The 17,707-nt window shown below is 43.8% G+C and overlaps 1 protein-coding gene across 5 annotated transcripts in view; it reads right to left on the reverse strand.

Moving 5' to 3' along the window:
* The window catches only part of LOC143289055 (unconventional myosin-VIIa-like), a 226,551-nt gene that overhangs the window by 163,553 nt on the left and 45,291 nt on the right, over window positions 1–17,707 (reverse strand). For 4 of the 5 annotated variants that reach the window (XM_076597869.1, XM_076597870.1, XM_076597867.1 and 1 more), the window contains exons 9-11: window positions 15,677–15,805; window positions 15,388–15,561; window positions 1,604–1,837 (exon numbers count right to left, since the gene is read on the reverse strand). In XM_076597869.1, coding sequence (XP_076453984.1) covers window positions 1,604–1,837; window positions 15,388–15,561; window positions 15,677–15,805 — 537 coding nt within the window. The remainder of the gene's footprint in view (window positions 1–1,603; window positions 1,838–15,387; window positions 15,562–15,676; window positions 15,806–17,707) is intronic. The other variant, XM_076597871.1, reaches the window with a different exon arrangement.

Raw genomic sequence — 17,707 nt, forward strand, 5'->3', positions numbered from 1 at the left:
CGGTTGTTATTTGTTGTCGCTGTGGTTATCTATCAGGGCAGATGTGTTGATGAAAATGATATAGTTCTTGGGTAGATCTTTGATTCTATCGTGCACGCACTAATACTCATTCAAACACCAAGCACACACACTCCTGTTCATGCACGAATACACATACATGTTAATTATTGCGCTTTATGACAGTGGAATAAGTGAGAAAGGAACAGTTTATGCAAACACTAAGGAACTCACTCACACTAGTTCAAGAAAACCCAGACACAACTGTAACATTTTAAACACTAAAGTTTCCCAAATCATGCCCATTCATAGTAAAACATACATACTTTTGAACTCAGGTTTTTTTTCATATATCTTTATTTTATTTTATTGTATTTCATTTTTATCTTTTTTTAATTGCTTTGTTGTTGATTTTTTGTTGTTGTTTTATTGTTTGTTTGTTTTTGGCTAATGAAGAAAGGCATCGTGAAGCACCCAAAAACGAAAAGAAAAAGGGGGTAAAAAGGAAATGAAAAAAGAGAAAAGGAAAACAATAAAGAAAATAAATGATAAAAGATAGGGGTGCTCCGTTGTTTGCATGCAACTGAGGACCCACCCTTTTAAAAAAACAAACAAAAAACTACAACAACAACAACAGATAACCCATCAACTGATAACCCTTCAACAGCCACCCATCCACAGGTATCAATCAACAGATGACCCACCCAGTGACACCCATTAACAGACACCCATCAACAGATAATATATCCACAGACACCCATCAACAAACACCCATCCACAGACACCATTCCACAAACATCCATCAACAGATAACCCATCCACAGACACCATTCCACAGACACCCATCCACAGACACCCATCCACAGAGACACATCCACAGACACCATTCTACAGACACCCATCAACATACACCCATCAACAGACACCCATCCACAGACACCATTCCACAGACACCCATCAACATACACCCATCAACAGACACCCATCAACATACACCCATCCACAGACACCATTCCACAGACACCCATCAACAGATAACCCATCAATAGGCACCCATCAACAGATAACCCATCAATAGGCACCCATCAACAGATAACCAAACCACAGATAACCCATTCACAGACACCCATCAATATACACATCAATAGATAACTCATCAACAGACACCCATCAACAGATAACCCATCCACAGACACCCATCCACAGACACCCATCCACAGATAACCCATCCACAGACACCCATCCACAGACACCCATCAATATACACATCAATAGATAACCCATCCACAGACACCCATCCACAGATAACCCATCCACAGACACCCATCCACAGACACCCATCCACAGATAACCCATCCACAGACACCCATCCACAGACACCCATCAATATACACATCAATAGATAACTCATCCACAGACACCCATCCACAGATAATCCATCCACAGACACCCATCCACAGACACCCATCCACAGATAACCCATCTACAGACACCCATCAATATACACATCAATAGATAACTCATCAAAAGACACCCCAACAAACGGACGGTCGTACACACAGCCAACACACAAGCTGACAAATCAACTGAATGAAATCAGTCTGACCTTTTCACATTTGTACTCTCCAACTGAAATTCCCCGCATGACCTGCTGATAAATGAGGTCAGTGTTGACGTGATCTGTCTGCAACACGATAGCGTCCCATGGTGTGAAGTACTCCCGCCGGAAGAAGAGGCGCCACAAAGAGTTGCTTTCGCGCATGCCCATCTGCTTGGTGTGCTGTTCGCATTCCGAAATGGCGTCCATGACCCGGTGCATCCCGTGCCCCAGACAGGAGATCTGACCATACACACGGTGAATAAGTTCGGAGACATAAAGCCATAACTGCGTTGGAAAGGAATATTTGGGAAAACATCCTTTGAAAGTAAAAGAACTAACAAAATCTCAATTTCAAAATAAAGGATTATAATTTTATTCCATGAATCTATTGAAACGATGACTTTTTTAATGACTGTTTCAAGTTACTAAAGAGCATGCATGGTTGTTTCACTTCCTTTTTATGCTAGAGTTTGTCTACACGCACACACACACACACACACCCCCATGGTGTGTGTCCATCGAGATCGATGATGACCATCGTTGTCATCCAGCAGGGGGATGGGGGGAGGTTGGTGGTGGGGAGGCGGGGAGGGATGCTCATGAATCTGTCTGTGAATGCGCAGATGGCTGAATAGTCCAATCTGCGCACGAAATGTTCGCCGACAATTGTGACAAAGACAGGCATATCATTGTCAGGGAGCTTGTTTGCCCGTGACTTTCTGGCCTGCCTCTTCTGAACAGCTGCAGCAGTCCTGTTGGCCTCGCACAACTTGGCGCCTTTGTGCACAGCAGCGCACCATTTGTCACGGTCCACTGCAGATTCCTCCCAGGAGTCAGGGTTGTTATCAAACGCTTTCAGAGAGACTTTCAGAGTATCTCTGAAGCGCCTCTTCTGACCTCCGTGTGATCTCTTCCCCTGTTGCAGCTCGCCACAGAAGAGCCTTTTGGGCAGCCAATGGTCTGGCATGCGCGCCACGTGTCCAGCCCAGCGAAGCTGGGACTGCATCAGGATGGTGAAGATGCTGGGAAGGGTGGCTTTTGCAAGCACCTCCGTGGCTGGGGTCCTGTCTTGCCACTTGATGTTCAGTAGCTTCCTGAGGCATGTTGTGTGGAAGTGGTTCAGCTTCTTGGCGTGTCGTTGGTACACTGTCCAAGTTTCGCAGGCGTACAGTAGTGTGGGGAGAACTACTGCTCTGTAGACCTTTAGCTTGGTCTCAAGACCAATGCCTCTTCTGTTCCAGACATTTGCATAGAGTCTACCAAAGGTTGCGCTTGCTGTTGCAATCCTGACGTTCACTTCATCGTCGATGGTCGCATTTCGTGACAGTGTGCTGCCAAGGTATGTGAACCGCTCCACTTCACTGAGTCTCTGACCGTTGACTGTGATGTTGGGCTCAACGTGGGGTTTCCCTGGGGCTGGCTGATGGAGAACTTCAGTTTTCCTCGTGCTGATGGTAAGGTCGAAGTTCCTGCTGGCAGTGGCAAACTTGTCGACGCTGAGTTGCATGTCAGCTTCAGATCCAGCGTTGAGGGCACAATCATCAGCAAACAAAAAGTCTCTGATGATGTCTGTCATGACCTCGTTTTTGCTTGAAGCCTTCTGAGGTTAAACAGCTTGCCATCTGTTCGGTACTTTAGGCCGATTCCAACATCGCCATCTCTGAAGGCATCAGTAAGCATTGCAGAGAACATGAGGCTGAACAGTGTTGGAGCCAGGACGCAGCCTTACTTGACATCATTTGTGACAGGAAAAGGAGCAGGTGTTTCGCCATTGTCCTGGACTCGAGCCTGCATGCCTTCATGGAATTGGCTGACCAAGGAAATAAATTTCTGAGGGCATCCGTACTTGGCCATGATCTTCCACAGTCCCTCTCTACTCACGGTGTCGAAGGCCTTAGTAAGGTCGACATAGGTGGAGAACAGATCAGCATTTTGCTCCTGACATTTCTCTTGCAGCTGCCTTGAAGCAAACACCATGTCGATGGTTCTGCGCTCTTTCCGGAATCCACATTGGCTCTCAGGCAAATGACCTTGGTCAAGGTGTGGTGTGAGGCGGTTTAGTAGGATCCTGGCAAGTATCTTGCCTGCGATGGAGAGCAAGGAAGTGCCCCGATGGTTATCACAGGCTTGCCGTTCCCCTTTCGCTTGTACAAGTGAATGATAGATGCATCTTTGAAATCCTGGTGGATCGTCTCTTCTTTCCACATGAGTGAGTACAGCTGATAGAGCTTCTCAGTCAGCACAGTGCCTCCATCCTTGTAGACCTCTCCTGGTATGGAGTCTGAGCCAGGTGCTTTGCCACTGGATAGCAGATGGATTGCTTTCTGGGTCTCAAGAAGTGTTGGCGGATCGTCCAGTGCTTCGTTGATGGGGACTTGTGGGAGACGGTCTATGGCTTCATCATTTATGGAGGAAAGGTGATTTAAGACACTGTTGAAGTGCTCAGCCCAGCGTTCGAGAATTTTCTCCTTATCGGTGATCAAGGTATTCCCATCTGCACTGAGGAGGGGGGATGATCCTGAGGATGTGGGGCCATAGACTTCTTTTAAGGCATCATAGAACCTCTTCATATCGTGCCTGTCAGCATATCCATGGATCTCATCTGCTTTGTCACTCAGCCACTTATCCTGCATCTGACGTAACTTTTGCTGAACAGTCCTGCGGATGGCATTGTATGCATCCTTTTTTTATGTGGACTTTGGGTTGCTCAGGTAGGCTTGATGCAGACGGCGTTTCTCATCCAGAAACTGCTTGATTTCATCACAGTTTTCACCAAACCAGTCTTTGTGCTTTTTGGTCATGGGTCCCAGGGTCTCTGAAGCTGTACTATTGATCAGCTCGCGCAGGGTCCTCCAGTCAGACTCCACATTCTGGTTGTCCAGAGAGGCGGATTCCAGACGATCTTCCAGCAGCTCCACAAAGGTCTGTTTGATGGTGATGTTTTTCATCTTAGCGATGTTGAGCCGTTTTGGAGCCTTCTGGCCTTGGGGGCGTCTCTTGGGTTGGATTCGAATATTCAGCTTCGAGACTACAAGGTGATGGTCTGTCCAACACTGGGCGCTGCACATGGTCTTCGTCACACGTACATCTTGCCTATCCCTTTTCCTGACGATGACGTAATCGAGGAGATGCCAATGCTTTGAGCGAGGGTGCATCCATGACGTCCTGTTACGGGTAGGGAGGCAGAAAACTGTGTTGGGTATCAGCAGTTCGTGCTCTGCACAGGTCTGAAGCAAAAGCAATCCATTTGGGTTGCAGTGGCCCACGCCGTGCTTTCCAATCACTCCATCCCAGGAGATGTAGTCAGAGCCACACTCTGGCATTGAAGTCCCCAAGAAGCTTGTCTGCTTTCAGGATATCAGCAATGACAGAGTGAAGGTCCTCGTAGAACTTCGCCTTCACTTCATCCGGGTTGGTCATGGTTGGGGCGTAGGCACTGACAATGGTGAGGTGCTTCTGGCCAGATGCCAGTGGGAGTTTCATGGTCATAAGCCTATCGTTGACTCCCTTTGGGATTCCAGCTAGCTTGCTGACAAGTGCTGTTTTTACTGCAAAACCAACGCCAGCCTCACGTCGCTCTTCACTTCTTCGTCCACTCCAGAAGAAGGTGTAACCAGATCCCCGTTCATAGAGCTCGCCTTCGCCTGCAAGCCGACTCTCACTCAAGGCTGCGACGTCGATGTTGTATCTGGCGAGTTCGGATGCAACTAGTGCCGTTCTCCTTTGGGGTCTGTACACGTCATCTCTGTCCAGGAGAGTCCTTATGTTCCAAGCACCAATGGTGAGAGGAACGATCCTTGTTTTTTTCTTTTCTTTTTCTTTGTTTCGACCGCTGATGTAGGGTCCCCGCCAGCCGCGGTATGCTGGCCAGGGTGATATGAGCAGGCAATTTTTAGGGCTCTTTTTCTAGCCCCTTCCTCATGCCAGGGAGGTGAGCAGTGCATTCCTAAAGAGGGCTCCTCAGACGCTCAGACGGCTGCCAAACTCCATCGCTGCTCCTGTCGATGAAGAACGACCCTATGGCCTGAACTACCTGCGTGCAGGTCTGCAGCTGCGACTGCCAGTGCACCCACACCTGTCGTTTCGTCGCTCGCCTGTCGCCACAGGACTTGGGGGTGATGAAGGGATGAAGGATGAAAGGTCATTAAGGATGACTGATGACTTGCGCGATGAGTTTGTTTAAAGTGAAGAGGAGTTGCGCAACGTCGACCTCGCTCTCTCGTCCGGGTTCACCAATTTCCAGTGGCAAGACTAAGTCGATACGATTGGAGGATGAGCACGGATGCAGTGGATGACCAAAATATCCTTTCGGTGTCTTATCTTGCTCTCTGCACTCCACAGTGCGTTGCTGTAACCGCCTTCCTCTCCGTTGAACCGATAGGTTTCTTCCGCAGATTCTGCCGGATCCAAACTTCGCATGCATGGGTAGACACACCCCGGGGGCCAACTGCGTGTGGCATGCACACAGCACGGTGGAGCCAGATGGCCGTCGGTGGCTCTCCTGAGCCGACGCCCTTTTATGGATCTCGTTTTTAATTCCATAAGGGTGTCTAGCCACCCGCCTCACGAGTCCCAGAAGGGAGTGGTGGGAGTGCCAGTTTAGTCGCCGGCAACCCGACCCTGAACAGGTTGTACTGGATTACAGGTTACCAGTAGCAGATCTAATGACCTGACCTGACTCCCCACACACACACCACGCACACACTGACTCTCTCTCTCTCACACACACACACACACGATTCCCCAACTCCCACAAATTACCCTGTTCCACGACTCAGTGCTGAAAAGAGTACGTGCAGACAGACTTAGCCCTTCTTTGAGGTATGGACATCATTGAGAAACGATTGTCAAAAACTGAACATTTCTCCTCAAACAGTATGCACGATTCAGAACATGCAGACGCCATACTAATTCGCTCCAGTATCAACGACCTAAAAATATGACAGCCTGATAAACATGCAACAACCTTGTTACAAAGGTTACAACACAGGGTAAAAAACGATCAAAAAAACAAAAATTATAATCAGTAAAACAACTGCAACGAAGTCCAATGTCCTGACACACAGTGGAGCAGTTCAATGCCCTGGTCATCACCAACCTGCACGACGCTAATAACGTGTCCTTCCTGGAGCACGATAACCTACAGAGAAGTCGCCATCTACAGTATCAGTTTCAGTCTCTCGAGTAGGCGTCACTGCGTTCGGACAAAACAATTTATCGATATACGCTACTCCACATCTGCTACGCCGATGCCTTACCAGCAGCATAACTCAACGCGTTTAGTCCGGCCAATGCATAATGTATATTTGTGTACCTCTCCGACAGGATTTCTTCAACAGACTTTTGCCAGAAACACGCACGTTGCCATGAGTTCTTTTTCAGTGCGCCAAGCGCGTGCTGCACATAGGACCTCGGTTTATCGTCTCGTCCGAATGACTAGATGCTTAGTTCGATCTTCCAGTCAAACGTGGGAGAAAAGGCGACCTATCAACAAGATAAGTTTCACCCGAACACAAAAGGAGACAGTATAGGCCTACTTGCAGGAAATGTTAGTCGACATTTGGAAGCAATCTTCAGTAAAAACCTAGAAGAAAACGATATTCCTCGATCAGCAATGTTCATAGAAGAAAACGATATTCCTCGATCAGCAGTGTTCCTAGACCTCCTTTCTCAATACTTTTTATAATAGTTTTTCTACTTAAACGATCTTGCTTTTTATTCCAGATAAATCTGTAACATAGTTTCTGCAAGTTACAAATGAAAGTATCGGGTGGATTTGACAAAAATAACCATAGCTGGATAATCTTAGATAGGATCAAAGATTTCAGTACAGCTATTCTTCCAATTGGTGTAATCAGTATCTTAATTCAAACTCCATATAACATTACAATTTCAGAAAAGTTATCATTATAGTTAAGATCTTCAACATTATCCAAGACGGCTGTCAACCAGATTCCAAGAATCTTAATTTTCTGTGGAATCCATTCCATTTTTAAGTGAGGTAAGTATTTAACTGCTGATGATTTTTTACTTCTTAGCCATACTGCTTGCGTTTTTTCAGTGTCCATACATAATCCTGATTTGTTCCCAAAAGAGCTTATCGTTTCTTTGTTTCCTGAAAGGATACTGCATCACCTTCTGATGTCATCTGTGTGTCATCAGCAAATTGTGAAATCTTATGAACATCATTATTAATCAAAATCTCTTTAATATTGTCATTTTCTCTTATCATTAATCCAAGAATTTCTACACAAAGCAAAAACAAATAAGGTGATATTGGATCGCCTTGACGGCACCCTCTTTCTACTGAAAACCATGAGGAAGTCTGTCCATTTGTAACTACAGTAGATTTTATGTTATTATAAAAAGTTTGAACCCAACGACAGATTGACCAAACCCGAATGCTTTCAAAACTTTCAACATAAAATTCCAATTTACAGAGTCGAAAGCCTTCTCAAAGTCAATACACAGTAGTAGACCAGGTAACTTATTATAATTTAGATAATGAATAATATCATATACATGCCGAATATTATCTCCCATGTATCTATTTGACAAAAAGCCAGTTTGATCTGTGTTGATGAGGGAGGGAAGTACAGATTTAAGACGATTTGCTATACATGCAGAACCAATCTTATAAACAACATTTAAAAGTGTAATGGGCCTCCAAATTTTAATGTACTCCTTAGGTTTATCTCCTTTAGGAATGTAAATGATTACACCTTTTTGTGTTGAAGATAACTCTCCTTTTTCATAACCACAATTTATAGACCTAATGACTAAAGGACCTAACTGTTTAAAAAAAAAAACTTTAAAAATTCAGCCGAAAAACCATCAGTGCCAGGGCTGTTGTTGTTGCTCATGTTCATAAGAGCATAGCTTGCTTCTTCTAAAGTAATGCTACCTTCCAATTTAATTATTTCTTCGGGTAATAGTTTTGGGATATCAAGTACAATATCTTCAATTTCACAATTTTCTACTTCTCTTTTTCTATATAGATTTTCATAAAAAGTTTTACCTTCATTAACAATGTCACTTTGATCAAATAATTCCTTTCCTTCATCTGAAACTCATAACTTTACTGACATAATGTCGTTTTTCTAAGTTGCAAAAATATTTAGTTATTTTTTCTCCTTGTGATATCCATCTAGCTCGTGAGCGTAGAAGTATACCTTCCATTTTTTATTCTGAATTTCCAATTGTGTTTCTATGCATTCTTCTAATTGTTTTACTTCTGTGTTTGTTTTATTGGGTAAAAATAGAAATAAAGAATAAATTAAAATAATTGAATAATAATTCTTTAAAAAAATAAATTAAAAAAATAATTTAAAAAAAGGGAGGGGCGAGGGGGGTTTGGAGGGAAAGGGCAAAAGCAGAGACATGGTGACAATATGCATCAGACCAGTATTTCTTTCCCTGCACTCATATTTTCTTCATGCTCACTTTTTTGTTGTCTTTTTTTTTTCTCTTCTTTTTTCCTTTGTTTCTTTTTCCCTCCCTTTTTTGTCAAAGCCGAGAAACTCAAGCAACCAGTTTTTCACGAATATTATTAGCATTTTTTCTTTTTCTTTTTTCTTCCTACTCTTTTCCTTTTCTTTTCCCCCTTTTTCTCGCATGTATGTATACGTATGTGTGAGTGCGTGTGTGTGTGCGCGCGCGTGTGTGCGCGTGCGTGTCTGCGCGTGTGTGTGTGTGTGTGCGTGTGTGCATGTGCCTGCGTGTGTGTGCGCGCGCGAATGTGGGCGTGTGTGTATGTATGTGTGTTCAGGTTCATGGAATATTCATGACAAAATAAAGGGACATCAGGGACAGAAGTCATCAAAAACACAAAGCGAGCCAGAAGAAAACTTAATTTACTCGGTCGCTTCGTCATACTCTTCGGTCACCATATCTGGGTCATCATCCTCTCCAGAGTCACCGACAGGCACTCTGCTGTGGCTGGAGCGTCCCTCCCGGTTGGACTGTCTCTCCTGACTGGACTGTCCCTCCCGGCTGGACTGTCTCTCTTGACTGGACTGTCCCTCCCGGCTGGACTGTCTCTCTTGACTGGACTGTCCCTCCTGGTTGGATTGCCTCTCCTGACTGGAGCGCCCCTTCTGTTTGAGCCGTACCTCTTGGGTGGACCGCCCCTCTTGGATGGACCGCCCTTCTTGGATGGACCGCCCCTCAAGATTGGACCGCCCGTTGGACTGTCCCTCCTGCTTGGACCGCCCTTGTTGGTTGGACCGCCCCTCATGGTTGGACCGCACCCCCTGGCTGGACTGTTCCTCTGGCCTAGGCCACCCACTCCGGGTGCACTGTTCTCCCCGACTGGCCTATCTTTGTTGGCTGAGTTGACCTCTTTGACTGGGTTGTTCCTCCTCGCTTGGCTGTAGTCCGGTTTTGGAATGATTTTCCAAGGAAAAAATTGCAACAGTCAGTTTTTTTGCTTCAGTCCACTCTAAAAATCATCAGCAACAACATATCCAAAAAGGAGAAAAAGGGAGATACGGGAAAGTGGATTAAAATTAAATAAAAGATAATTCATTTCACCAAGATGCTTTTTAGTCCGCAAGGAGAGCCATACTTCGGCATACACAAGGCAGCGCGCTGACCCCGAGGTCAGAGCAAGAATGCCACGCCGCTCAGAGGAAATGATAAGATAAACAAGTGATGGCGGACGCTGAGTCGTCGTCTGCTACAGCTTATTCTGGTGAATAAAATGGTAATCTTTTACATCTAGTGTGCAAATACAGCAACACAAGTGTTTTAATGAACTTATCTTTGATACATGTCATGTGTAACTGGAAAATATAATTCTAAAAAACAACAGCATAGATTAAAGCTGGCAAGCAAAGCGCTGGCAGTGTGCAATTGTTTTTTGTATGGAACGGCTTTTCCGTCAAAAAGTTATATTGCTCTCTCTCTCTCTCTCTCTCTCTCTCTCTCTCTCTCTCTCTCTATATATATATATATATATATATATATATACACACACACAGAGAGAGACAGAGTGTGTGTGTGTGTGTGTGTATTTCTTACTCAGCGAAACACTGGAAATGTGTCTTAAGTTATCACAAGATGATTGTAGGTAAGTACGTAAAAAGTAATACATTATTATATCTTTAAAAAAATTAAAACGCGAAAAGAGCGAAAACAGCAGTTTGTGTGGAAAAAGTTCGTATATGGTAAGCGTACACTAAATGAGATGACTGGTAGAAAGAAAGAGTTGATTTTCCCCACTTCCTTCTTTTCTTACTTGTGGGACATTGCTGTATCTTATGTGTAGAACTGTAACATGATGGTGACAACACAGTGCAGACTATTCAGTCAGAAGAAGCTGTGAAAGGACTCCAGAAAGCATCATGCTGAGAGAGGGGGCAATTACACATTTCATCTTGGACAGAGACTTCACAAAAATGCCAACACGATTATACAAACGCCAATTCAATAACTAGTGACTTTGAGCGAAACATAATGAAGAAAAAACTGAAGAACACTCGCCCGTTAAACTCCGAAGAAAGGTTGACAAACCATTTAGAACAAAATTTCTTACTTTGGGCAGTCGGAAACATATGATAGAGTAAGGACACAGACACAGTGTTCGCCGTTCTGTCTTATGAATGTGAAAAAAAGTATGTGAAAAAAGTCGCATGGAGAAATGTTTTGAGAGGGGCGACCAGTGGGCACAGACCGTAGGAAACTGTATTAAGTCTGTTAACGATCTGCATGCAGCAGATGCAATGTATCACCAACAATATAGTGTCAATTTTAGAACAAACAAAAAAGACGCCACAAAGCGCTTGTCTTGAACCATCAACAACGGGAATTTAAACCATCCGACACGAAAGGGTAGACCAGCTGATGAAGAGTGAAAAGCTGCATTTCTCAGAGTGGTACAGTTTCTGGTGGAAAATGATGATGAACAAATCACACTAACAGGTCTCCAAGAGAAAATGCGACAGTTTCTTAAGAAACCTGGACAGAAAAAAAGAACCCTACACGAAAAGAAACCCACGACAAAAGTTACAGGATTGTTTTGGAGGAAACCATCATTATCACATCAATTAGAGGAAAAGCAAATGTTGTTACTTTCAAAACAACTGTTGAAAAGATTATCAAAGACTTTTCCAAAGAAACAAAGACTGATGACAAAACAGAAAAACTTCGTATCATTCAAACAGCTGCTTCACTTCTCCTGTCAGACACCAAGGCCATGGTCACATCGAAAGAGCACTACCCACTGAGTTCTGACATTGCTAGCTTGGATAAAAACTTAGAATACCTTCAACCATCAGTCAAACTCATCTTGATTGTCTGCTTCACAACAACAACAACAAAAGATTGTCAACTGAAGATCGCTTCTCTTGGTCAAACATCCAAGTAGCAAGACCAAAGGTCGTAATATCACCATTACATTAGGTCTTGGAGTTGAAGTTCATCATCTGATCGGTTCGAAATATTGATCAATTTGAGAAAATAGGGTTCTCTTCTTCATATGCTGAAGTTAAGAGATTTGAGCAGTCTGCAGCACTGACCCAAGGCGTTGGCACTGAAGGTTTGACCCCAACCAGTTATGCGCAGTTTGTGGCACTGTGGACCACAACATCCAAACAATTGATGGGACTGGCACCTTCCATGGCATGGGAATGATAGCTGCTGACACTCCTGCCAACAGCAGTAACAGAGCCATCAGAAAGGACCAAACTGCCTCGGTTGAGAAAGTGAAACGCACTTGGAAAATCCCAGTAAAAATATTTCACTTTTCCAACTCTGAGCTGAAGTTAGAATATGGTCGTCTTGATGTCAGTCATACTGCCGTAAAAAAATTCATTGACCTCTTGTGGAAAATTTCACGGCTATTACGCTCTCCGCGACCAGGCTGGTCAGGAACTGTGCAAGCAGTGTGTGATGGCCCATTCACAGGACGAAGCTGCTTCACCTTACTACCCATGATTGATGTGGACCCCACAGACTTGTCAGCATTGGCAAACCAGTTCCATGTGACTCCAGTCATCACCTTTGATCAACCTCTCTGGTGGAAGTCCAGGATGACTGTAACCGGTGAACCAGATGGCAGCCCACTCCACTCCATTGTCTTACGATTTCGCGGCTTTCATACAGAAATGAACTTTCTTCGTTCCATAGGATGATCATGGCAGGATCTAGTCTTCAGCAGTTGCTGGAAGTGATATTTGCACCGAATGCCATAATTAAAATGTTGACAGGAAAACTGTGGCCAGAGCTGTTCAATAACATTTATTTGTTCATCGATTTGTTTTTGTTGTTGTGGTTGATTTTATTTCACTGTTCCGTGTTTTAAGGAGAACAAAAGGTGATGCTGAAGGAAGCCGAAATACTTACGTTTTGGTCATGTTCTTTCTATCACTGCAGCATTATGATCAGCTAAAAGGTGTTTAGTATCATACTAAATGCATAGTTCATGTTTTGCCCTTTCTCTTCATTTATACAGCAAAAGGCTGCTAGGTTTGTATTCGGGAGTGTATAGTATTTTGAAAAAAAGAGCCATAATCGTGCGCCAGAAAAGGTTGTGATCACGCGCGTAACACACGGCAACAAGGAAGTGAAGCTGCAATGTGGGGCCCACCCCATATGCTTTTGAACTGACCGCTAAACTGTTTCACAGTTTGTTGAATATGGGTATATATATATATATATATATATATATATATATATATACATATATATATATATATGAATTCTGCAAGCATATGGCGCTAATTAAAAACAATGTATATCAGAACCTTTCCAATGAATGGTTACTCGACCATGTTTTACTGGCCGCAAACCTGTTCTAAAAATAGAGCATGTTATATCATCAGTTTCATCGAAATTATACACATATGGCACATTTTCCCAATCAACACGCTAAATTATTTTAAATTCTGCTGATTTATAACGATACCTATCCAACGATTGGTTACTTGGCCATGTTTACACTGAGCGCAGCTCTACTGTAGAAATAGGGCATTTGTGACGTCATTTCATCAAAATTATAAACAAAGAGTTCAATCAATCTCCATTTTTCACAATGTTTTTATTACAATAGGTACTATCCCAAAACAACATAAAACAAACTGTTACAATTTGTTCCTAACTTGCCTTATTTAATTCGTTCCACAACCGGACTACTGGGTCCCTTGGCTTGGCTGTCTGCTGACTGGGCTGTTCCTTGTGGCGGTACTGAGAAGTATAAGATGCGTGCTGCCTAGACTGCTGGGATGAAGAAGGGCGAGATCGGGAGTATCTGTCAAAGGAAGACTCCAAGGCTTCTTCTATTTTGCTCTTGTTGCCATCTTCAACATATATTGTTTTCCCGTTGTCCAGTCTGCAGTATAATTTTCCTTGAAACGCCCATGTTGACAAAACTCCTGGAAGATTTCTGTACTCGTACAGCCTTTGTGAATTTAGTTTTGTCAGGTCTTCATGGATCCGTATATTTGTATTTTTACTGTGAAATTCCTTTCTCTTTTTGAAGATGGTTGTCCTAATCTTTCTTGTTGTTAATCTTACTATAACAGGTCTGTTTTGATGTTGTTTAAATGGCCCTACTCTATGAGCAACACTAATGTGATCAGCCAGAAAGGATTCTATTTTCATACCCCTTCGAATCAAACTGATCACCTTTTCCTCTGTTTCTTCTGAAGATTCTGTTCGACTATCCTCTGGAAGATTCATTATCTTTATATTGTCCTTTCTTGTGTACTGCTTCAAAGTGTTCCGGAGTTCTTTTTCCTTTCTAACCTTTTTCTCCAGTCTTTCAACATCATCGATAATGTCTTCGTTGTTGTTGTTTTTTCCAAGTGTGCGCATTTTTTTCTTCAAAAAGTCCTTTTCTTTTCTGAGTTCAAATATTTCCGATAACACCTTCTCAGTCTGAAGATTCAGTGTCTCAACCTGCCGCTTATTTGTTTGGATGTTACTTTCTATCCTGTTTAGCTGAGCAATAAGTACACTCTGCGTCTTTCTTTCTTTTTTTTTTCTTTTTTTTTTTTCTTTACTCCATTTCTTGCTCGTCTTGATCTTTACTGGTGAAATCGGTAATCTTTGATTGTCCTGGGTTTGTGCAGTCTGTTCTTCTTCGTTTACGCATTGATCTCTCTCGTGTAACTGTTGTCTTCCTCCCGTATTAATGGGTTGTAATATAAGTCATCTGTCTCGACACTGTCTCCCTCTCCACCTCCACTGCCCTGTCTCTTTTTACTCCGCCCTCTCGACTGTTATTTTTCTTTCTTTTTTTCTTCTTCCCTTTTCTTTGTCCTTCTCCCTCGCCCTTTTTCCTCCATTTTTTGCTTAATTTTACGAATGATGGCACACGATGACACAACAGAATGAAATAAAACACACAAGGCCTACACCGTAACACCCTTCGTTCACGAACAGAGCGCCATACTTAATCTCGCAGTCCGCACTTAATCCATACAAAGATCTCACCTTACAAATTTCTCGGAGGCGACTTGTATGAAAATTCACAACACACACTAGTTGATTTTGTTTCTAAAACCAAAGCTGGCAAATATACATGTCCGTTTCAAGTAACATCACTTTTTTTTTTCTTTCTTTTTTTTTCTTCTCTCTTTTCTCTTTTCCTTTTTGCTCTGTCAGCGACTGGATTGCACCGCCCCATGCCATTTCAGCGTCGGGAGAGAAATCGGGACACGTCCTTCCCCGTCGGTGAACAGGTGTCAAGTCGCTATTCTATTCTATTTTAGTCACACACACACACACACACACACACACACACACACACAAAGAGTTTTCGATACCACGTGCCATTCTAAGTGGGCCACCTTGGTATGTAGAGTGACAAAGATGGAGTAGCCGGTGAGGTCATCCAGCCCCATCTTGACCGCCAAGTTGTGCAACACCTCCTGCACTGTGCTGGCCGAGTCCACTTCACACAGCGTCCGAAACCCGTTCATCAGCGTCACGGGCACCAACAGCGGCTTGTTGTTCTTGCAAGCCTGAAAACCACACCTGGATAGGTAGTGTGTGTGTGTGTGTGTGTGTGTGTGTGTGTGTGTGTGTGTGTGTGTGTGTGTGTGTGTGTGTGTGTGTGTGTGTGTGTGTGAGTGTTACCTGAAACTCCAGCCAGCTGGGAGGTTGTGCCCGTGTGCTCACCGCACAGGTCCGTCTGAGGAGCCTGTCCACCTTGAGGGACACCTCGCTGGGTCCCTCCAGCACAAAACTGGCCAGACACTCTGCAAACTGAGCACGCACATTGCTGTATATGCCATTAGCATTGATAGGCAGCTATCAGGCGTTCGGGCAGGAAGGGGAGGGGTGGATGTGGGGTGGTGGTGGTGGGTATTTGTGCGCGCGATTGTGTGCTGAGACTGAGAGAGAGAGAGAGAGTGTGTGTGTGTGAATGTGTGTGTGTATGTATGTGTGTGTGTGTGTGTGTGTGTGTGTGTGTGTGTGTGTGTGTGTGTGCGCGCGCGCATGTGTATGTATTCCTCTGTGCGTGTGTGTGTCAGTGTGTGTGTGTGTGTGTGTGTGTCTGTGTGTGTGTGTGTGTGTGTGAGTGAACTGAAATCAGAATCAATTTTGTCAATTAAATCTTAACAAGACTTATGCTACAAATGAAATAAAACCACAGTCAATAAACAGAACATGTCATGTTGAACTCTTTCCGGGTGACCACTGTGCTGATAGCAGTTGCAGACATTTTCCAAACATGGCGAACTGTTTGCTTACTTAATTAGTTGATGTTTGGTTAAGTAGTTGAACTGCTGGATTTTAACAATAGTTGTGATTACACTTTTTTGTTCATCGTGCAGCGTTTCTACAGTGAGTAATTAAATTATACACGCCTCGTGTAGGGCTACCCTTCTGTGAGCTAGACTACCGCCATGCATTCCCGAATTTCTAAACCTGTCGGGCTTGAATTATGCAAACGCATTGAGGACAATTGAACATATCAAATCAATCACACTAAATATGCGATGAAAATAGAAAAGTTGAACCTCAGCAGTCATGGTGAGGTTTAGTCATAGAGACATTTATATTACGCCAGTTGATTTATGTTACGGAATGTAATGGACTCCCGAAAACAAACAAAATTTCTTGTAAATCTCGGCGCAGGACAAAACCACGCCAAGGGAAGTAACTGGGGTCTGAGAAGTTATGAAGCCCACCTTCCCATCCTGGGCAGGTGGTGTGTGGCCTGGAAACTGGACACGTCTAAGGGCCACCTTACGGAGTATATAAAATGAAAACATGGTACTGGGCACAGAGAAATATGAGAATCCGTCCTGAGACAACAATTTCCCTTCCTTCAGCGAGGAAAGCCTGATTCAGTCCCTCGCAAAAGACAGCGCCAACGTTATTCAGCGAGTAACACTGTTCTGTTGGCTGCAGTTTCAGTTGAAAGCATCCAGTAAGTCTGTTGCCTCCCTGTGAGAAATGAAACTGTGGGCTGCTTGGTTATATCCACGGCAGAGATGAAGGAATGGATGTCTGAACACAGGAGGGTAGGAGTTTCCATGGCTTGTATGGGCTGTCTATAAAGAAACCAAAGGCCTGGACCACACCGAACACATTCAAGGGGAACAATCACCTTAAGTACTAACATGAAAAAGTCAACGTTTGAGCTGAGGAAGGAGGATGGTGGGGGACTAGAGGTCAGGGACAGGGCATTGTGACCGCAGCACTGGAGTCTGTGGCCACAGCTAAGGAAAGAACTGGGCTGTTGCGGTTCAAAATGTCAAAACGGTACAAAATGTCACAATTACGACATTTTGTACCGGTGTGCACAGTACAAAACGTCAAAACATTACAATCTGTCTCATTTGTGACATTTTGTTCCACATTGTCGTATATTTATGTCAACTGCGGTACAATTAATCCCACATAAATAGACCGTTTCCCGCCTGGTCTGACTCGTCAGTTGAGTAAAGTACAGTTGAAAAGGTGACCACTACTACACAGACACACATGGCTTAGTGGTTAAGATGTCCGCCTGGGGAGTGGAAGCTCCCAAGTTCGACCCCCAGCTGATACTTTAAAACTGGTATCCTGGCATAGGTCAGAGATTACTTTGACATAAATTGCAGATTTTAACTACTTAGCAGCTTATTAGTGTGTCGTGAGTGCTACTGTAACTTGTAC

This window comes from Babylonia areolata, chromosome 13, assembly GCF_041734735.1.
Source record: "Babylonia areolata isolate BAREFJ2019XMU chromosome 13, ASM4173473v1, whole genome shotgun sequence".
Lineage (NCBI taxonomy): Eukaryota > Metazoa > Mollusca > Gastropoda > Neogastropoda > Buccinidae > Babylonia > Babylonia areolata.